The following is a 23750-nucleotide window of genomic DNA, read 5'->3' as shown; positions in this document are numbered from 1 at the left end:
TAGCACCCTGACACCCAGCATCCTGATACCCAGCATCCTGACACCCAACCTGAGCTGCAGGACATGGGGATCAAACTGAGCTGCTTGCCTGAAACCTGGTACAATGCAGTTCAATTCCGGCATGGCTCTAAGCAGATGGCATCAGAGCACATCTATTTGCACTAGTTTAACCATGCCAAGTGCAAGGTCCTACACCTGGGTCGGAGCAATCCCAGGCACAGCTACAGGTTGGCAGAGAAAGAGATTCAGAGCAGCCCTGCAGAGAAGGACTTGGGGGTGTTGGTTGATGAGAAAATGAACATGAGCCGGCTTCAGTGTGCACTTGCAGCCCAGAAAGCCAACCGTATCCTGGGCTGCATCAAAAGGAGCGTGACTAGCAGGTCGAAGGAGGTGATCCTGCCCCTCTACTCTGCTCTTGTGAGACTTCACCTGGAGCATTGTGTGCAGTTCTGGTGTCCTCAACATAAAAAGGACATGGAACTGTTGGAACAAGTCCAGGGGAGGGCCAGGAGGATGATCAGGGGCTGGAGCACCTCCTGTATGGAGACAGGCTGAGAAAGTTGGGGCTGTTCAGCCTGGAGAAGAGAAGGCTGCGTGGAGACCTCATAGCAGCTTCCTGTATCTGAAGGGGGCCTATGAGGATGCCGGGGAGGGACTCTTCATTAGGGACTGTAGTGACAGGACAAGGGGTAACGGGTTAAAACTTAAACAGGGGAAGTTTAGATTGGATATAAGGAGGAAATTCTTTACTGTAAGGGTGGTGAGGCACTGGAATGGGTTGCCCAGGGAGGTTGTGAATGCTCCATCCCTGGCAGTGTTCAAGGCCAGGTTGGACGAGGCCTTGGGTGACATGGTTTAGTTTGAGGTGTCCCTGCCCATGTCAGGGGGTTGGAACTTGATGATCTTAAGGTCCTTTCCAACCCTAACTGTTCTATGATTCTATGAATATCAGGGATTGTTTTCAGGTCTTTTCTATTAACTCTGAGATGTTCAAGATACTTGATGTAAATTTCTAACTGTATTAACTGCCTATTCAACCACTACTTCCTTCCATTTTTATTCCAAACAAGGTATAATATGTTCTTCAATATTACATAAAAGAAATTAATGAAAATTAACCATTTCTGTTACTTTGGTTTCAGAACTTTCAATCGTTACTTGACCCTTCAGGTCAAATTCAAATTGCAAAATCAACATTTCATAAAAGAATATGGAATTTAATAGAAGCTGCCCAAGATGGCATTATTGTTCTTGCTTGAATTATTTTGTGTTACAAACATACAGAAATAGCTGTAGGAAGATAGTCACTCAAGCTTCTATAGGGGAACAGTACAGAAAGCAGATAAAGGAAGAAATCATCATATGGTAGAAGAAAACTAATAATGTTCATGACTTAATTTTTTCTACCTTCAGTTTTAATACTTCAGGAAATAATTTGAATAAGAACATTGTGGCTAATACTTTTCATTTCTAAACCACCAACATATGGGACACAATAGAGATGAAAATTTGTAGCTTAAATCTGGATTTATAAGAAGTACTATGTTGACTGATAGTCACAGAGAGGACAACTTTCATTTTGCAATCTTTCAAATATCTTTAAAATTGACAAAATAGGTGATTCTTGCAATCAACGCATTTTGTTATTTACTGCTTTAGCAGAGTAGGAAATAACTTTCTTTTTCTTATGCTAGTACTGGAAAAAATCATAACCACTATTTTGTCCCGGTTTGAATGAGAGGTTGAGCTAAGAAAAGAGAGAAGGCATTATCTGTCCTGTTAGCTATTCTTGAGACTGTGGCAGCTTCAGTAAATGTGAAACTTGGAATCTAACCCTGTGGCACTTTTACAAAGTCAAAAATCTTAGTTTTAAAACCTTCAATTTGACACTTTGTATTAGATTTGCCTAAAATTGGTACCAAAAATAACAGCTGAGCTGTAGATTTCTCAAAAGCACCTTCACGACTTAGAGGTTAAGGCCAATTTAAAAATGTCATTAATATGCCATTTGCAAAGATGTGTTAAAACACACGACACACTTCAGATGAATAAAACAGAACTAAAACTCCTGCCACCAGCAACCCTAGAAAAGATACTTAACATAAAGCTAAAATTTAGAATGAGATTTTTTCAAAGAGCCTCAGGATTGAAGTCCCCAGCTCCCACTTAGTCGAGGGCTCTAATTCATACTGTTTAGAAGACTCCAACCTCTACCCATGCCTACACAGCTTGATTATTTCTAATACAGTTTCTAGTATTTCTTGGGTGGCATAAGAACATCCGCATGTCATGATAGTCCTCTAGAAATCTGGAAGGATAATCACCTGCTTTTGTACAATACTTCAAGCTGTAGGAATGAAGCGCTGGATCATGTTAGCAACACAACTAAACATTCCAGATGATAGCGCAATACAGATACAGGGAATACTCATTTTCATTCTGGGTGGCTTAATGAGACAGAGGCTCAAGCACTCATTACATACAGTATGGCACAGGAAACTGCCTGCTCCTCTTAACTCCAGGAAATTTTGGTGATCATAACACATAGAGAGCAGCAGGCACCAACCAGCCTATGGACTGGATGTCTTTTATGCTGTAGCCTGGATTCCTTTTTGAACAATTGCTCAGCCCATGAATGAGTAAGCTTCACTCTCGCCTTGCTTTCTTTCTCATGTAACACTGCAAAATATTGCAGCAATTCCCTCATCTTATTTTTACAGAGCTGATGAGAAAAAAAAAAAATCACAACAAATTAGATGAAACCAGAGCAATTTAACAATTTTCTATTATTTTGCCAAACTCCATGTGTGCATGGAGTATTTTATAGAATAGAATAAAGTCTATATTACATAAAGTAGGATCCAACAGGGATTTTCTGATAGAATATGGAAATCATTTGAACATACAATGCGGACCTGCCGGGTGCATCCAGAAATGTTATGATCCTCATTTTACAGACAAATATTTAGTGGCTTGCTCTGCCTCACCCAGTGAGCCTATAATGAAATCCTGACTGAAAAAAGAGTTTCCTGTAATGAAGTCCAATATTTTGGGCACTATCTCAAATGAAGTTATTTCTCCAGTTTTAACCTTGGCATTATGAACATAATTAACATATTCATCAACTTCTTGGCATCTTTCCATGGAGATATATTTAAATAATATTGACAAATAGGAACACCCCTTTTCTTGAAGCATACAATGGCATCAAACATCAATTAATGATGTGCTGGCTTTTACAATCATTATAAACATACAATTAATAATAAGAACAAACACAGGAAAAGAAAACAAAGAATAAAATGAAAACCTAGTGAGATGCATTGATGATGCAAGTAAAACAGATTTATATACAGAATACATAACCAAATCCCCCCTAAGTTAATGTATCTTTAGAATAATTTGAAATGTTATTCCATTATTGAAACTTGTGTTAAGGGCAGTAAATAAAATGCAATCTCTAATTGGAAACTAGTTTACATTTTCCCTTGTTCTAGATTGCAGTCTTCATAAAATATTAAACTCAGAAGCTCCTGCCTAGTGGAAGGAATCTTTTTCTAGGGGTTTCCAATATGTTAAAATGCTAATAAAACTCAGTGCTATAAAATAAAGGTCACATCACAAATTGCAAGACCGTGCCCTCAGTGGGAATGATGCGTCAGATGCAAACACGTGAAGCATCTGAAAGCAACATCTCATGTTTAAATATGAATAAAGTCTCTGGGAGGAATTTTTCCAAACAATGCAACTGCACAGACACAGCATCATATTTTATAGCTGCTACCTGCTGTTGAAGGGATTTTCTCCTGGGATGATGTGAGTGCTGTCCTTCCCCACTAAAAGCTTGATCCGATCGTAGAATGACTTCACAGCTGGGGAACCTGAATGGCTCTGTTGTATGATGTCAAGGGGATCACGTGAACCACGGCACAGCAGGCTATTTTGACAAGTAGACTGGAGGCAGCAATCTGGGTCCAGGCAGTCAACCAAGCCATCTGAAAGGTAAGAGTCATCTGGAGTCAGGCAGCTGCACTGTGCTATCAAGTAATAGCATCTAATGGACATCTTAAGGAACTGGAAAAACCTTAATGCTTACTCTCCATAACATCCCTATGCCATAAAACTGGTGATTGAACCAACGAGGATGAGGCTGTCCCAAGAACACTGGTTAAACACCATTACTGCGACAACTAATTCAAACCAGTGTTAGGTGAGAATTAATCCCAAAGAAATCTCTTAAGAGTTGAAACTGGGAAAAAAAGAATAGTGGCAGAAGTTCAGGATTTTTTTGGTTATTTTTTTATTTGTTTGGTTGTATTTGTTCTGTTTTTGTAAACCTTTCCAACTGTTTGTTTTACAAAGGTTTTAGATTTCCTTACTGCACTTTAAGATTCTTGAGAATTATGTTGTTTAATTTCATTTGCTCAGTCTGGGGAGATAAGGGAAGGAGACAGGAGTGAGAGAGTAAGTTGTCATTACCCAAGTAAGATACAAACTACATTGTACCCATTTGGGCAATAGAGAAGTGCTGCTGGAACCCCCACCTCCCACAGATATCTGATTCAGAACTTGTTTGCATGCTTTTAGTAAGGAAGGATCACTCACAGAGCTGGTGGGTTCAGTCATCACATTACATGTTAGGTTGTCCATCAAGAATATGTCTTAGGAAGTATTTTTAAGAAAAATTAGAATTTAAACACCAGAAATTAAAATGGAATCCTCATCAGGGAGATTGATCTGTACACTGAGATAAATCACAACTGACTATTTTTAGCGCATACCGTAACCACTTCTAGCATCATACTTTCCACTGGCATTATCATTTAACTGAAATATGTTCTCTCAATGGAGCTCTACTGTAATTTAGAGATTAATAGCCATTTACTTTAAAATATTACCCTCTAACAATTCAGAAACATTTATTCATCTACTCTGGCAAGAATCAGGCATCCAATCTGCAATCTACTTAGGTCTGTAAACTTTCAGACTCCCCAGGACATATTAATCTGATTTTTGAGTACAAATACGGCCTGGGCACCTACTGAAGACCATGCACAAGAGAGAACATTCCAGCAGGTTAGCTGACAAAATTACTCCAGAGTACGATCATGATTCATGTATTCTAAAGCTTTTCAAATGCACAACAGACCAGCATTACCCTACACAGTGGTAACTGGAAAAACAACAGCAAAAGAAAAACCCAAACCTATAAAAAGGTTTCTTATTTTAGAATCAGCCTGGTATTTCCAATTGCCCATGTGTGCCTGAAATGACTTTTTCTGATTTAAAACCAAAATTGCTAAGGTTTCCTGACAATGTTTCATTCAGCCCTCTAAGGAAATTTAAGTTAGACAAACTACCTTGTTGCAAGAGCTATACCTTGCTGTAAGGTCAGTCGCCTGCTCACATTAAAAGCTGCATTCATCTTGAAATCCTTTCCAGTGTGGTGGTAGGAATTTTCGTTCTTGCTACAGTCCTTTTCCCAGCCACTTTATATAATCATTCTAAGGGCACCATTAGCTTCAGATTATAACTCAAGGCAGTTTTCCTATTAAGCTCTGAGAACTTTTGCTCCGCATCCTGCTTTCTCTCTCAGTTTGTGACACCTCTACAGCCATGAACTTTAAGCTGACCGCTGTTCAGTCTGCTCAGTTCTTTCATTCACATGACCACCAGTCAACAGAATCCTACCAACACATCAGAAATAACAGAAGCAAAACACAGCATATAAATTACTGCCTTTGATAAATTTACATTTACCTGTTCAAGCTGCACCATATTTTTGCTATACCTGTTATTAGAGGTGAGCATATGTTATGTCTGTAATGACCTCATCAGGCAGCAGATTATGGGATGCTGCAACTGAGCACTTCTGATGGCACCATGAACTTTCAATTGGCATATCAATCTCTCAGCGTCCTGTCAGTCATGCGAATCACATCTTGATGCTCGCAAGCCCCTTTGGATATAGTCTGACATTGCAATCTTCAGTAAATTACCCTGTCACTGCCAATCTCACCGTTATCTCACAAACAATCAAGCAGGCAATCAAACTGCTCTGAATTGCTAGTTCAGGACCTGGGAGGCTAGAAACATCTCCATTCAATACCAGGGAGAAACCTGTGTATGATTCCTTTCATGTAGGAAGGGTTTTATGCAGTATGTGCATTCAGACTTGCACACTTTCAGATGCTCACAAGAATATTTAGAAAAGACAGGAATATACCTTAACATAAATATGCACCATTCACGTGTTGGAAACATTATTACTTATAACATATGGCTATTTTCTCCGGTACTAATTTATTCCCAGATGGCAGGATTCAGCGTTAGGGTATTTTTACCTTATGCCAACCAGCTGATCCAGCTTGTTGCAACAACAGACCCGATGTATGGATCCGTTCACCACAGGCAGCCACAACCTGGGCACTGCTGTTGAGTGTCACAGGCTTACACACTGCTACTCTATTTGCATTCAGAGTTGCACTGCTGCTATTACTTACTTCGTTGCTCCAAAAGCTCTGACTCTATGTATGAAAGAGTATTGATTGCTGTCAGAATGTATTTGTTTCTAGGTCATCTTTGCCTAATTTGCTATCCAGAGGCATTATCCCAGAATGGCTGAGGTTGGCAGGAACCTCTGGAGCTTTTGTGGTCCAACCATCCTGCTCAAGCCAGGCTATCAAAAGCTGACTGCTGAAAACTATGCTTGGACAGTTTTTGAATATCTCAAGGATGGAGACTCCACACCTCTCTGGGCACCCTGCTCCAGTGCTCAGTATTCCTAAGGATAAAGAAGTGTTTCTCAGCATACGCTTGCGCCAGGCATTGTTCCTCCCCAGGTGCAGGGCTTTACATTTCATGAGATTCCTAACAGCTCATTTCTGCAGCTGTATAGCACCATTACATATGAAGCAAATTCTTACAGAATCATTTAGTTGCATTAGAATCAGTTGATTAAAACCAGGGCTAGAAAAAAAAATCCCTACCTTCTGTAAGAGAAAACTGCATGGATTTTAATTAGAATTCAGTATTTTGTTTTTTAATACATACTTCAGAGCTTGTCATCTTCCAGATCTCCTCGGGTACACTGAATTATTTATCTGGCTAATTCAGTGACAAAACCCTCACCATTAGCCTCACTGAGATATTGCTCCTTTTCACAGCATACTCATCCGAGTTTTAAGTGGCCAGTTAGTAGCTTTATAAAACTCTCTATACTAAAGGAAAGAGACTGTAGGAGGAATTAAGGTGATGCTCAACCTCCTTCAACAATCTGAAACCAGAGGAAGTCCTGACTTGGCTTTAACTGAGAAGAAAAAATAGGAACTTTTGATCTGATTTCAACTGGCAGCACAGGATCAGCTCTCCACTGCTGCTTGTGGTTTCCTGAATTCCCAAATCTTTTCAGGAACAAAGCAAGTGACATGGTATTCCTCTTGAAGACATCACTTCTGCTAGTGGGTGCATACATTTCCTTGCTTTCTGAGAACTGAACAAGCATTTTGGCAGACTTACTTTACAGCAAGAAGAAAATTTTCAACTATTATATTTAAGTAGAATAATGTACTCATGTATGCCGTATTTCACAAGGGCCTTAAACTGTGTTTGTCCTGAACATCATGACAATGCCTAAAAAACTCTGAGCAGAAACAGAGATGTATTTTTTGCTAATGTATTTAGAACCTCTCATCATCAGTTGTCTTTCACCACTGGATAGATTTCTTGTCACATTCAGGGGACTGGATTCCAGGATTCAGAGAGTCATAAATAGTCTGGGTTGGAAGGGACCTTAAAGAACACCTAGTTCCAGCCCCGCCTTGTTCCTAGAACAAAGCTCCGGAGCCCCTGCTCAGCAGAGGGCATCCTTACACTTCACCAGCTTCAGGAGCAGGGGACTCGCAGAGTGTAATTCCTGGAAATTTTTCTTTTTCCAGTAAACATTTCAGACTGATGATTAAAATGGAGGGGGGGAAGAGCAGCTACTACAAACCCTGAGGGCAAAAGGCCCTTTGATCACTCTCAGGGCAAATTAGTTAATTTATCATGATCCAATTTTAATTATGTGTAGTATTAATATACCCAAGGTGAAAGAATTTGAGATGCTCTATCAGATTATCAAAAGAGTAGGCTTCCTCTGTGCCAACACAGAAAGATTTTAATAGAACTCTCGAGCTGCACGCAGAACTGTTTCCACAGACAGGCTATTCCACAGCCCAAGATATCTTATTACCAGGAAGTTTTACCTAATATTTAACCCGAATTTTCACTTTTGTAGCCTGATCTAATTGTTCCTCAATGAGCCAGACTGGGAAGCCTCTCTGTGAACCGTCAGGATATCCAAATTATACCACTGTCTCTTAAAAAGAGTTGTGAGCACAGCAGAGTATTTCTGGAACCATTAAACCTAAACCAAAGCTGCCTTTCAGGAAAGGCTGGATTGTAAATCCAGAACTGTGGTTAAATAGGATAAACCTGGCTTACGTGTAACCTGAGTGTGCCTCTGAATGCCCCCAAAACTCCCCAATGAAGTTTTAAAGTACCCTGGCACATGACATTGGTAAGCAACAGCTTCATTTCCCTTGCCCACTCAGGATCCCTGTGCTGCCCTGAGCTCTGGCAGTTGGGAAACCCCTCATCCCTAAGAGCACCAGCTGGAAATGACTACTGCAGGTGTAGCTCCAGCTACACGCTGAGAGTGGTGGTACACAGCTTGTGAATACTAACGGACAATTGATGTTGGACAGAGCCTTGGCGACATGATCCAGGGTGAGGCATCCGTGCCCATGGCAGTGAGGTTGGAACTGGATGATCTTAAGGTCCTTTCCAACCCAAACCATTCCACAATTCTATGCTCCGCATATGGCTTAGAGCAGAGCTGACCTGGAGGGCTCCACGACGAGAACAATCATGACAAAACTCTTTGTTCAGTTCTAGTGCACCCACATACACTTACCCAGTGACAGGGGGCGTTTAAAACCATGGAATTTGCAGTCACTGAATTTCTTGCTTTCAGTTCTCCATGGGGTTATAAGAGTATGTTATTGTAGTAACATATCCCAGGAGGGACAGTGTAAGGATAAGCTGGCTAATGTGTGTAAAGGCGATTAGAGGCTGACATGAGTTTTAGCAAAATCACAGACAAGCACACTCATTAGCTCTTGTCAAACTCACATAATGTCTAGTTTTGATACAGATTTTCTACTCAAGCCTACACGACTCACTCTGGCCCCCATCCACAATAGATTTCAAGTACTCATTACATTTAATGTTCTAAAACTGACTATTGTACAGGCTCTGGGAAGGTGTTTTCTGTGCCAAGAGTATTCTGGGTATTTATATTGAGAACTTCATAAAATCTTTTGTCTGTGCTGAATTAGAGACCCTGCTGAGGCAATGCTTGTTGAGGCAAGCTAAATTACATGATTTGCCTTTGTGCTGTGAAATACTTGTATTATCTTAAATGTCACAAGCCTGATGCAGTATCAAGTCACAGGATTTGTAATTTTCTAAGAGCAATTTTTTTCTAAATGTTTATTGCAGAAAGACACTTCTCTTTTCTTTCTATTTTCTTTCTGTCTAATTTCAGAGATGAGTTTTCCAAGACAACTCAAATAAACAGCCTTTCAATCAGCCAAGTGCACTGTCCTGACGGTGAACTTCTCTAAAAATGTGTTTTTCTCCTGAATTGAAGGGAATTCATACTGGAGCAGAGAGCTGCTTTCCCTCATTCATTATCTTTAATGTATTGTGCCAAACAGAATTACTGCCAACTGTACTTCTTGGTGGGGTTACAGCTATATAGTAACAAACTGCAGGGCAAAATTTCCTTTCGGAGATAGGCACAGCTCACTTTGGAAAGCCAAGTGGAAATAAATTAAAATGTGTTTTGAAAAGAATGTCCCACTTTGCATAACAAACAAGGAGTTCCTCATTCCATTTAGCTTAGCATTCTATACTGCCATGGGTAGCTTCTTTCTCTTCACCACCCAATTTTAATCCAGATAATTACATTTTGAGGCGAAATGTGATCTGTGGCATGATATAAGCATTTTTCTTTTTCTTTTTACCCTGCCTGTACCTGTCCTCTCCATCCTGATCAAATCAGAAACAAACCCATTTAGCAAAACCTGGGTTAGTTTCTGTTCATCTTTCTCTGAGATTACCTAATTTTTACTGTCTGGCTAATAAAGATCATAAACATGAGTAATTCTGAATGGATATAAAAGGTGGGAGAAAGAAGAAAGAAGGAAAAGAAAAGCCTAGAAGGAGCAACCCCAGAGGGCAGTATGGGCTCCTGCCAGGGCTGCCTGGGAAGAGGACAGAGTTCTTAAGTAGCTGTCCCAAATTATCCCACTAAATTCAGAACAAAGGCCCCTCAAGCATGAGCTCCTGGTATCATCTGCATTCAACATCTAGTGAAACTGTTCTTTAGAAAATAAGTATTTTTTTGCTATACATTCCATTGTCCATTTTACTTGGAGGCACTGGAAGGTCTAAAATGAAATCTAGTTAAAAATGCACAATTTATACAGGCTGTTATGAGATACCAGAAACCTTTTTCAATTTAGGAACAAGCAATTTATTATAAAATAGTTATTGTAAAAAGATGTGTATAAATATTGGTTTCCTTATGAATATATCAAAAGAAATGACTTAAAAAGCAATGTACCTTCTCCCATTCCTCACAATATCATTTCTAATCCCTTAATTTCCTAAAATAAATCCACAATGATTTAAATGGGTTATACATGTCTATTGGGGGGATTATACACTGTAATCACAATTACAGGTCTTAAAATAAAGCTATTTCTAATCCCTCCAAAAGATGCTTAATAACTATTAGATTACTGAGGGACTGATTAAGGAAAGGATTAGATTTAGAAGTGGCCACAGTGAGTAAATTGTGTAATACAAACGTGATTTGGAAAACAGAAACATTTTCCAAGTTTGAAAGATTTTAAAAGTGAGTCAGTGCCAGAACCCCCTTACTTTTCAGTTCAGCTTCCCCCTTAAAGATACATAAATAGATAACGGATAAATAAGGGACTTCCAAGCTTTTTCAGCAAAGTACCCTACACACCATAGTTACCCTGAATAGGTTCATAATGAAGGCCCAGTTAAGCCCATCTCTAGATTTGACATAGGATGGCAAGGACAGATACAAGTGAATTTCCCAGTGCTACCTTGGATCATGCACAGTTCTACTTGAACAGCCCGAGGAGGAGAGAACAGCTTTGGACACTCTTCTCTGGAAACCCATTTTATTTATCTGAGTAATGCACATTGACATCCCATTTAAAATGAAGATTTGTATGTCTCAGCAAGACAGGGACACATCTGCCTCTTCTAGGAATAAGCCAACTAAAGGGCATTAATCTAAAATGGAAGAAAAATATTAAGTATAATCTTTCATTTTTCTCCTTCTGAACTATGGTATAGAGTTCGCATTGTGGCAGATAATGAGACAAAACAGGACAAATGGGAATCCCTTTGGAGTCAGTGGCAATGCTCTTCTTGACATCCATGAAATGAAGACTTGGCCCAAGGCCTTTGAATGTGATTGTGAGATACAATTGCAGTAAGAATGGCTGAACAGTGAAAATGCTCCAAAATATGTTAAATCTGTTGCTGCATGGGGAAGAATGGAAGGCAGTAAATGATCCGAGTGACTTGCTGAGGCAACTTACTTTAACAACATGAATAGAGGGACAGAAAGAAAGGAAGTTCAGCTGTCCAGATAAGGATCTCATTTAGGCAAAAACTGTATTTTTAGATACCTTACTGCATTTTGAAAGAACAGCTTGCATCTTCACTACTACTCCACTTAACATAACTTGCTTATGTTAGCAGAGCAATGCTGGTAATGGAGCAGCAGGCGTGTTCAACATTTTGCTGCAAATAAACTTGGTTGAGTTGCAAATGAAAGAGTGACTGGGAGGAGAGGAAATTTGCACTTTATATAAAACTTTGGGTTCTGGTAACTAGCTGAATCTTTAACATTGGTTCCCATGGTACAGCTTCCAGCTTTGTCTAATGGGAAAACTTAATTTTATCTGCTCCTTTATATGCTCAGTCACAATTATACAAAGGTGCAGCTGGAAGCACAGAGTACATATTCCTTCCTTCCTACCTTCCTTCCTCCCCGTTCCTGCACACTCCTGTGCTCTCCCCTGTGTTAACACTGATAAATGTATAGGTCACAGGATGTGTCCCTGGCCAGATATGTAGTGAACCAGACACATAAAGACTAGTAAGGCAAAGGCAGAACTGCACTCTAAGATAGCAAGTATTAAGTAATTAATGTTATATCCAGTTTTGAGTTTTGATGTCACTCTTATGACTGATGGTTTGCCAAACAGATGGGAATGACAAAGACTCTGTCCTTACAGCACATATTGGAAAGAACCCCATGCCATTTCAAAGAAATCAGAAATTCAAAATACAATAAAGCAAACTGAAACAGCAAAAATCACCAAGGCATGAGAGAGACAGCAGAGTTCTGCAGTGGCATGCAGCCTGCGCCACCTGAGCTGTGCACACAACATGGCGTGGCTGAGATAAAGCATTTGTCTGTTCATGTTTTCAGGTACAGCTTACAAGTGTATGTAAAAGAGCAGCTGAGCACGTGCTGGACATCTCCTGCTCTCCCCTGCAGAAAGACTACAGAAACCTAATGAGGATGAGGCTGTTGGAGAGTAGTAATGACCATTGGGTTGAAGTCCTGAGCTAAGGGTCAGAAAACAAAGGATTCATTTCTGCCTTTATCATAAAATCCCCATGTGAAACGTGTGGGTCAAATGGACTTTTGAGGTTGTTTGGATCTTGGAACAGGCATAGACTACCAAACCATCTACACTCTGACATGGAACAATGAGCAGCAACCACTCCAGCCTCTGGAAAAACATGACTTCAACCTGCAAGCAACCTTCAACGACCCAAGTGTTCTCCCCTCAATCTTTCTAGCCTTCAGCTAGACCAAACAGTTTTCTTTGAGGTGCAATTAGGGCAAACCAGAAACCACGCACCTTCCACATTAATGCTGATTAATATTACACATCTGTTGTAGGCATATTTATTCTATGTATTCTTTGATTTTGACAGACTTTTAGAATTCTGCAATTCGAAATTGGGATGAACAGCTGAATGCTCCTACTGGTCATTTTTTCCCATTTGCCCGTTTCACAAGTGCAGAATATGGTCTTGGATAGGTAAACAAATGTCTTATACAAGTACTTCTGATAATGTTTTCCATATTCATTCTTTACTTTGATGGGAATCTGATGACATATCCAAATTTTCCTCCATAATCTTCAAAGCCTGTCAAATCTGCAAACCTGAGCAGTTCAGCTTTTAGTTTCTTACACTGGATATTAACACAAGTTTAGTGGGTTTTGTTGTAGAGTTAAAAGGCAACTAATGTAATCTGGCAGTTAGATTCTGGTCTTAATTCAGTCACAGAGATAAAGCAAGTTCCAGTTTTCTGAAATTGAATCAGCTCTAGAACTTTTCAAGTATTTCTGTAGCACTGATCACATGTGAAACCTAGGAACTAAGAGGAGTTACAGGTTAAGCTAGTGGGTGATACTCAGATGTCGTTATTATCATGCGATCAAACCCAAATATACCTGTTCCTCAGTTTGGGACTTATGAACAATTTCCACACCCTAAAATCTTCCATAGAATTAAAGCACTAATCTTAATGACAATTTTACTCTTGAAGCAGCCATTCAAATAAGCCAAATATTTCCTTGCAGTTTTAGGAAATACCACAGAACATACACCACGGAAAGCTTTGCAAAATGAGATATGCTACAGCTGTTTTTGACAGTAAGCAGAGCCTTACCTCATGTGACTGCTCAGCTCACCTCGCTCAGCCCTTCAAAGTCTGGCACATGAACATGACAGCAAGTACAGCCACATACACAGGCTGTGTACACGACAGCGTGACCCTGGCCTCCAGCACAGAGCAGGAAAAGCACTGCTAAATGTCCTGGCCAGCCAGCCACGATGCCTGTGCACACCAGAAGCTGCCTTGCCGTTCACCTGTGCCCACAGCCCACAGGAAAAGCTCTGTCCGGGGCCATGCTCTGCACCCAGGCTCAGCGGGTTGGGGTGGGACTGTGCCTGCCCGTGCGCTCCTGACCTGTGCTGTGGGTCATCACATCCCTGCAGGTCACCACGTCCCTGCATGTCATCACGTCCCTGCGGGTCACCACGTCCCTGCGGGTCACCACGTCCCTGCGGGTCACCACGTCCCTGCATGTCATCACGTCCCTGCGGGTCACCACGTCCCTGTGGGTCATCACGTCCCTGCAGGTCACCATGTCCCTGCGGGTCACCATGTCCCTGTGGGTCACCACATCCCTGCGGGTCATCACGTCCCTGCAGGTCACCATATCCCTGCGGGTCACCACGTCCCTGCAGGTCACCACGTCCCTGTGGGTCACCATGTCCCTGCGGGTCACCACATCCCTGCGGGTCATCACGTCCCTGCAGGTCACCATATCCCTGTGGGTCACCACGTCCCTGTGGGTCACCACGTCCCTGTGGGTCACCACGTCCCTGCGGGTCACCATATCCCTGTGGGTCACCACGTCCCTGTGGGTCACCACGTCCCTGCGGGTCACCATGTCCCTGTGGGTCACCACATCCCTGCGGGTCATCACGTCCCTGCGGGTCACCATATCCCTGCGGGTCACCATGTCCCTGCAGGTCACCACGTCCCTGCGGGTCACCACGTCCCTGTGGGTCACCACGTCCCTGCGGGTCACCACGTCCCTGCGGGTCACCATGTCCCTGCGGGTCACCACGTCCCTGCGGGTCACCACGTCCCTGCGGGTCACCATGTCCCTGCGGGTCACCATGTCCCTGCATGAGGCCACAGCTCACTTGGTCTAATTTGTTTCAAAAGAAATGTAACAACAACCAGTTTCACCTCAACATGAACAAGAACTTCGTTCCGTTGAGGGTGGCAGAGCCCTCTCTGGAGGCATCCCAAACCCTCCTGGACACGCTCCTGTGTGCCCTGCTCTGGGTGATCTCCAGAGGGCCCTTCAGCCCTGGTGACGGTGTGAGCAGCACTTGACAGCAACAACAGCCCAGGTCCTTCTGAAAGGAAATGACTCGCGAGGGCAGCGGTGGAACGCGCTGCTGCGCGGGGACCGGGGCCGCGGGGCTGTGCTCACCTCCCTCGTTGTCCTTGCTGTCCGCGCAGGCCGTCTCCATCGCGACGTTGCAGCCGGGCCCCCTCCATCCGGGCTGGCAGACGCACTGCCAGCTGTTCTGGCCCAGCGTGCACCTCCCATTGCCGTTGCACAGGTCGGGGCACCCATCTGGTTGAAGAAATGGAGAAGGTGAGGACAAGGCCCCGGCGCACGCTGCCGCTCAGACCGGTCACAACATCACTGTGCACACAAAAGAGCTTGTTCTGTTGGCGGGACAAGCACTCGCCTGGCCCAGAGCCATAGAATACCTCAGAGCAATGGGGGTTTGACTCAAGCCAGAAGGCAGGAGCACTCCTGCCATCAGACCTAATGTGTACCCTGGGGACCCAGTAAAGGTTAAGACCTTGCGTTGGTAGAAATTACAGTCTGCTGACAGAAGATCACAGCCTCTTATTTTTCCCAATGTACGTGTGTGGATACACGTACGTGAGGGAGAACGTCTTCTTCAACAAGCCTGTCAATGTTCAGAGTGCCTTTTGTATTGTGCATTGCAGAATTCTCCAGAGCTTCCCTAAACACAGTTTAAATAAATAGCTATAAAAGTATTTTTAGCAGCCATCTAAAAAGACACTAAGTGTACTCATGACAACATTCCATGCTTTCCAAAAGGCACGTTGAAGAGAGATCCCCCAAAAGATGCCTGTTCTGAATTGACTATGGATATCTCATGACATTGTATAGCATGAGCTGAATTAAAATCAAAAATATTCATTAGCTAAGGTGCTTATATGTTCTACCAGAATGTCTATAGGTAACAGAATACTTTGACTGCTTTTTCCTGAAACTAAGTCTCTTACTGACTCTTCACTATAAAAGAAAGGGTAAGAAAAACAATTTCCAGCCTTCATATCTACAATCAAATGCATCAACACCCAATCCACACAAGCATGTCTGTTTGTCTGAGGTGATAGAAGGTTTATGACTCCTGCAGCAGACCTCTCATCACACCTTTTCATGTTGCCTTACTGACAATAGATGTTGGGTCCCAGTCATTCAAGGACTCCCTTGTTTGGGTTGGAAGTAGATAATCCTGCCATCTCTACCACCACCAGAGGACATGGAATAATTAATCTCACTGCTGATGGTTTTGGGCAGAAAATTAATCTCCAAACAGCTCAGACAGCTTCATGCTCTCTCATCTTCCCCTGCACCAGCAATGATGAGTCACTGTTGGCATCAAGGTCTGCAGGGACCTGCTGCAGCCCTCTCAGGTCTCACTGACTGGCTGGGTTAGTCCTTTGCATTTGCCACCATAATCCCAAGGGGTGACTATTAAGTAAGCACTCCACTTCCCCAGGCATTTTAAGAGCACCAAAGAGCTAATGGGCACCCCACCAGAGTGTGGATACTCTTTGCAGCAGCTGTGAAGGAGGAAATATCCTGAAAGCAAATATGTCTGTTTTGTTAGAGCAGCACCACTTCAGATGTGCATCACTGGAGAAAGACTAAGATGACAGTTGCCTTTGTGCCCCTTTGCCTCCACAGGTGACTGGGAACAGGAGCAACTGTCAAACCAGCACAGCTTTCCTAGCAGTGCTACAGGTTGAGCAGCCTTCCAGAGATCACCAGATTGTCTCTGTGTTTCCTCAAACCTGTTCAGAAAGCCACAGCTCTGAGTTTGTGTCTTTCTGCTCCTCCCAGCTGCCTTTGCTGTAGCCAGCTGATGGAGGGAAGCTCCTCCTATCCCGTACTGGTTTTCACACTGCTTCAAGAGTTTGTGTGGGAGCAGTGAGCTGCCTCGTATCCCTGGTACTCACACGACTCTATCACACTATGTAAGCATCCGCTTTTACTTTTCCTCACTGCATTGTTACCTGAGACATTTATAGTGATTAAGGAGTCTACAGCCACATTAATTTTTGATATGATTAGGAAAGTTTCTTATATTCCTTAAAAAACCCAAAAATAAACGAATGTTGGGCCTGATGAAGGTGCTGGGCTGAGACCTCTGAGACCCCAACTGTCCCACAGAAAAGGCTCTTTATTCATAACAGCAACCAAAGTTCCTGTGCATGTTCCTACCCAGGTGCCAGATACTGCATCGTTTCTAGCACTGGCAGAGCAGCTTCATCTCCACCAAAGCTCTGTGGAGTAAAACACCAGGCCTCTGCCAGACCATTCAGTATATTTTACGCAGAAAGCTATCAGCAGCTAAAAACAAGTCCTAGAAATTTTATTTCAGGGCTTTTGCACATAAAAAAAATACAGCCCCCTTTCACTTAACTGTAAGGTTACTTTGGCATTACATAGCTTAGCTATAAAAAAATTGCACTTATTTTGCAGCACAGGTAATATATTTTCAAGGCATTTTTTCCTCTCTTTCATTTGTCAGGTTGTTTGAATGACCAGAATAATAATGTTTGAGGGGAGGCATCATACTGTAGGACAAATTATATGTTTTAAATGGAAACCAAAGAGTAACTGTGAATATACACACAGGATGAGGCATCGAGGAGAATTAAATCACTGAAGCAGTTTGCTTTGCATCATATGAGCAAGATGAAAACATGAACAGTGGGGAGCTAGCAAAAGCTCTGAAAGTTTTACGTGCAGCTGGGACATGACTTTGCGTTTAGTCTAAAGAGAGAAGCAAGCATCACTGGGTTAGACATGGTGTTGCTAGGTAACACTATGCTACCTTTATGGTGTCTGTTTAAACTCTGGCCTTCCAAAGACAGACTTGGTGCTTCAGTAACACAAATATCAGAAGGAAGGGTTAAAAACCAGCAGTTGACTATAATAAGATCCAAGTACTTTGACAATAATGTCTTCCTTAAAAGATCTGTTAACTGAATGCTGTATTAATTTTCAAAAGAGTTCTAAGTAATGGACAACTCTTTAGACATCTGGCATGGTTACGTGTGTTCCCATATATACATGTGTGCATATATGCATTTCTGTTTATAACTTTGTTTCTTCAAGCAAATATTTACATAGTATTATAGTTTGTTAGACCAAAACTTGCTCTAACAGCCTGTTGACGTATTGGCAGCTCTGCTGACAACAGAGCTCCACTATGATCTATTAATAACAAGTTTTCTTCTAAAAACAGTTTATATTTGGGCAGTGCACTGAATAGCACACTCGATTTAAATCTTTCTATATGTGCATGTGCGCAGTGATTAGTACTGATGAACATTCTGGTCACACACAGCACCTGCATGTGGCTAATGGGTCTTGATACCCTCCAGCAGGTTTTGACACTGGGCAAGGTCACAAAATGTCTAACTGAGGAGCCTCCAGAGCCTCAGGAAGTGCTTGGTTCTCCCAGCTGGACATACAATACAGTCTTTGCTGGACATGCACACTGTACGAAGCATATCCTAACACCAAGTGCTCTGTTCCAGCTTGCTTTCATGCTGCACTCCCAGCTCACACAGAACACTGCATTGCCTCCTGGCTGTCTTATGAATTCACTCACAGAACAAGGCAGTTAGAGAGAAGGGCTATCAACATCTAACCTTAAGAAATAATCTGCCATAGTATGAAGCTCTCAGTCACGGCACAGAAAAGAGCCCTTCGTGCTAAGCAGACAGGCTGCTATTCCTGGTGTGTAGAGAAATTCTACTCATCTTTTCTATTATTGTATACTTAATGGAAAAATGTCAAAAAGCTAGGTAAAAAAAAAAAAAAGAAGAAAGTGCTTGTTTAAAGTGCTAGATTGACACTACTGCAACCTGTGACTTGCCTGGGGGACTGCTAACTGAGGCTTTAATACAGGGACATACCTATTTACAAGTAAAACAGCACTTACATTTCTTCAGCTTATCCATTCCCATGCACATATGGTGACAGAGAGAGGAGCTTTGGTGATACATAGCACAAATACTTGATAACAACATGTGAAGACTATGGCTTAAGGAAAAGTGTGGTAACTTTGCCATAAAATAGTTGAATTCCTTTGTCTAGGAATCAATTAGATTTCTGTCTCTTGACTGTGCCTATTACCAAGAGGAACAGGATCTGCCAAGGATGGTAAGTAAATAATGTATTATCAGAAAAATAGGACACTACTTACCAAAGCACTATGAAAAATGAGAACATGTCAATAGGATGAGGAATATTTAGTCAACTGCAACTCTATGTTTACAGTTACTACATTGATCCTTTTTCACATTCTCGGTATCAATGGAGAAAAAGGATCAAAAAGGATGGAGAACTTTGCTTAGACAAATTAGGAAAAGAAAGCTCCTGTATGGAAGCACTTAGATTTTGTTACTTGTTTGTAGCTCCACAATGCCCCAGTCCATGAGAGGCCTAGAAGATGCTATAACAATACAAATTAAAGTGTTTCTCATAGCCACAACAGAAAAACAAATAATGAATCTAGAAAACAACCACCACTGCCGTAGTCAGGGCCACAGGGATGCTCAGGGGTCTGGAGCATCTCCCTTATGAGGAGAGATTGCGGGAGCTGGGCCTGTTCAGTCCACAGAAGAGCAGACAGAGGGGATTCCATCAGTGCACATCAGTATCTCAGAGGCAGGTGCCAGGAGGATGGTGCCAGCCCCTTTTCAGTGGTGCCCAGTGCCAGGATGAGGAGCAATGGCTGTGGACTAAGCCACAACCAGTTTCACCTCAACATGAGCAAGAACTTCTTTACATTGCAGGTGGCAGAGCCCTGGCACAGGCTGCCCAGGGGGGTTGTGGAGTCTCCCTCCCTGGAGACATCCCAAACCCACCCGGACACGTTCCTGTGTGACCTGCTCTGGGTGCCCTGCCCTGGCAGGGGTTGCACTGGGTGATCTCCAGAGGTCTGGATATATTTATGAGAGAATACTCATAGGTTTCATCTACAGTAAAATTATTCTGAGGCTAAAGATGAGGTGATTGATTGATTCATTTTTTGACTCAGCAAATAAATTTCTGGAAGGTAGACAGTACCTCATAGACTCTATCCACTTTGGGGTAAATTTTACATGGAGTTTCTTTTCACTGTACCTTTTTAGTACCTTGTACTGAAAATTGTACCTTCAATTTCATTTTTACCTGTCATTCAATTTCAAATTTGAAAAATTCAAATCAAATTCAATTTTCAAATTTGAATTTTTACCTTTCATTCAATTTCATTGTACCTTTTCATTGTTTCCTTTTCAGTACCTTTTCCATTGGTACTCAGAAGCTCCAGGTATATAAATACATGTGTACCCAGCTACTGAGGCATATATAGATTTTCCTTTGCATAAACTACTTTAAAACTCCAAAATAAACATTTCAAGTAAATCAAAATATAAAGACTGTCTGAATAATTTGTAGTTTCAGTCTAAACCTCATTAATCATCAGAACTTCCACGTATGCTGGGGCAAATCATTCCAGAAAATGAAGGAAGGGAAAGGGCAGACAGGGAAGGAGAAATTAGAGAAATCTTCTTCTTTTTAATGCTTTCAATCTTTGAAGGAATAGGTAGCCTCTCTGTACAATTAAAGTAAAAAGGTTAATAGGAGATAGGGAGGAAAGAAAAAGTAGAATCACTCTAGGTGATATGTTATAACCACTTAGAGAAATGGACAGTATTTTTAGCCTTTACTCAGTTTGTACATGGAAAACCAGACATAAATCAAGAGGTTACACCTGCTGCATCCTTCTGATCCAAAGCTGCACCGTATGTGTAGTGCAGCTGTAGTCTGGAACACACTATCTCTTGTTTGTCTTTCCAGCTAACCTCATTTCACATGTCCGTACCGAAAGCCCACTGGCAGTCAGTGAAATCTGTCCATTGACCTGAACTGATGCTGGACCAGGTGGTCCTATGAGTAAAGATACCCAGCAGTAGAGAGTATGTATGTTGTACAGCAGAGAATTTTCTTGCTCACAAGATACATGTGAGTTTCAAGGGCAACATTTAAATTACATTTAAATCACATTTAAATCCTATTCTCATTACAGCTGTTAACTACAGAACTGTAACAAATAAAAGCAGTCTGATGATGGTACCTACAGAATACAGAGAAATTACAGAAAAGCAGCAGTGACAATAGCCTGTTTAATTTGGATTTTAGAGGATAATCACTGTTTTCATATTTTCCATTCACTCCTTCAGTGAGTTGCTGGTATGCCTACAGCTATCTCGCAAATAATAAATGAGGTACATGGAACGAGGTACCTAGCAACACTGAAAATAAAATTATGCTTTTTATTTGCTATTGTTATTTTTTAATCCTTCAATTCCAAAGCCTGCAGGGCTTAGTTAACGCCAAGGAAGGGTATACAAATAAAATGACGCATAGTGTTATGCTAAGCACACAGGAGCTATTTTCTACAGAGTAACGTTTTGACAAAAATAAACTCTAACCAAAACCATGTAACTAAACCTATGTTAATGCAAAATAGTATGGGTTGAGTGAGAGGTGAGGCCCCTTTGAGTGCGTCTGGACAGCTCTGCATGGCCAGAGAGCCACGCAGAAGCACTAGCTCAGGTCTTCAAAGCAGGAGAGTCACAGAAATTGACAAATGGTCAAGAGTGAACCAGACCTTTCAGTGCAGCACAAACCTGGTGTCACTGCTCAAGTACCACAGCAGCGCGGCTGGCGTTTCAGAGCGCACGCACACACAGGGGAAGCTTTGTGGCACTGAAGCATTTCTCACCAAGATGCTGTGACTGGCTTCCTTGCTGCTGCTTTTTTTTACCTTTTTATATTCTAGAGAAAACATGTTTCAAAATTACCCAACACCCCCCATATTTCTTTAAGATAGATATCGAACAAAGGGATGTATGGAATAACTATTCACAGATGTGCTGGGAGAGAGGAATACATGCTGAGTTGAGAGAATGGGCCAGCTAGACTTTTATTTATTGAAGAGGCTGAAAAGATGGGGAAGCTGAGAACTGAAAACTCCTGAATCCCTCCACTCAAATACTTTCTGTGGAGGCAGACAACTACAAATGTTAAGTAAGGCTTCTTAAATTGCCTGGGATACGTATGTCATAACAGAATTTCTTTCTAAATTCTGTCTGCTACGTATCTATGCAATTTCTGTCTTTCACATGTAAAGGTAAGAACTCGGAGAACATCAGCTTTCCCAATGAAACAGAAAAATGTGGGAACACCATGTGTGACTGTTCAGAAGAAGAGAAGTAAACCTCACACAAAGGGGATCTGCTGGTATTAAAAAGGGAGTCTCAAGAGAAGTCATCACTTGCATCTTTCCAAAGAACAAGAACTATAGAAAAAATACAGAAAAACACCCTCAAAACCCCCGAAACAGGGAGGAAAGCTCACATTGCAATATAGGTCACAAAAGTCTGAGACTGAATAAAGCCCCCACGGGTGTCACAGCATCTCGCCTTGTTGACAAGGGATTGTTCCCAGCAGTACATTCCACTCTATCCAACTTCATTTTAAGTGACTTAAGCAGATGGGCTCCCATTACTTTCTTAAGGGGAGACACCCTTGAGGTTTCCCTCTTGTGCACAACCAATAGAATTCTCTAACTACCAGCAGCTTTTGGTGTTACACCCACCACCACCGCTCCCCCCACCTTCAAGCTGCCAGCAGCTGAGCAGGGAAGAGAGGGTGAGTTTGTGCTACCCTGTCCTGAGACTTGAGGAAACCAAACAGATCAATAGTCAAAAAATCCATGACTGCTCAGAAGGTTGAGCATATGCAAAAAGATTCAGCTGAGCCCAGTTGGGCTATTTATGTATATAAGAAAGACAGATTCAAGAAGGCTGTTCAGCCTGGAGAAGAGAAGCTGTGTGGAGACCTCAGAGCAGCTTCCAGTGTCTGAAGGCGGCTAAAAGGATGCTGGAGAGGGACTCTTCATTAGGGACTGCAGCGATAGTACAAGGGGTGGTGGGTTCAAACTGAAACAGGGGAAGTTCAGGTTAGTGATAAGGAAGGAGTTCTTCCCTGTGAGAGTGCTGAGGCGCTGGCACAGGGTGCCCAGAGAAGCTGTGGCTGCCCCATCCCTGGCAGTGTTCAAGGCCAGGCTGGACACAGGGGCTTGGAGCAAGCTGCTCTAGAGGAAGGTGTCCCTGCCCATGGCAGGGAGTTGGAACTGGATGATCTTAAGGTGCTTTCCAACCCAAACCAGTCTGGGATTCTACGATTCTATGAAGGAAGGAAGACTGCATTTATGGCAAGTTTTTTTTGATGGGGGTTGGAACTAGAAGTAGGGCTAAGACCTTCAAAGTCCCTTCCAACCCAAACCATTCTATGATTCTTTGAAGTTTAGTCATACGACTGGGAAGCTTCTGCAATGCTGAAAGACCAAGTGTTCTGCTGCAGCCAGGAGGCCAGATCTATTCCTGCAGATGTGGGACGTTCATGCTATCTTGCCACCACACAACCCCACATCACTCACCAACTGCAGTGGGTGGCCAGGGGTAAGGGATGGTCTGAGCATGGTGTGCAGGCAGCATGCTGACTGCATACTGCTAACCTTAACATGGAAACACATCATATCCTTCACAGAAACCTACTCTGTGCACAACAGCTTAGTCAGTGATCAGGCAGTGAGTTTCAGATGTGTACCAGCATTAGCAAAGTAGTTACATAAAACACATGGACAGAAGACATTGC

General features: G+C 42.2%; 1 protein-coding gene across 11 annotated transcripts in view; it reads right to left on the bottom strand.

Moving 5' to 3' along the window:
• Nucleotides 1-23750, bottom strand: part of TENM2 (teneurin transmembrane protein 2) — a 691595-nt gene that overhangs the window by 39638 nt on the left and 628207 nt on the right. For all 11 annotated transcript variants that reach the window (XM_062629179.1, XM_062629180.1, XM_062629181.1 and 8 more), the window contains 2 exons: nt 15189-15335; nt 3785-3995 (listed from right to left, as the gene is read on the bottom strand). In XM_062629179.1, the coding sequence (XP_062485163.1) occupies nt 3785-3995; nt 15189-15335 (358 nt within the window). The remainder of the gene's footprint in view (nt 1-3784; nt 3996-15188; nt 15336-23750) is intronic.

This window comes from Pezoporus occidentalis, unplaced genomic scaffold, assembly GCF_034315485.1.
Source record: "Pezoporus occidentalis ecotype Australia unplaced genomic scaffold, CSIRO_AGI_Poc_V1 ctg33, whole genome shotgun sequence".
Classification (NCBI taxonomy): Eukaryota; Metazoa; Chordata; class Aves; order Psittaciformes; family Psittacidae; genus Pezoporus; species Pezoporus occidentalis.
The sequence above is the reverse complement of the archived record's forward strand: the minus strand, read 5'-3'. Positions and strand labels throughout refer to the sequence as shown.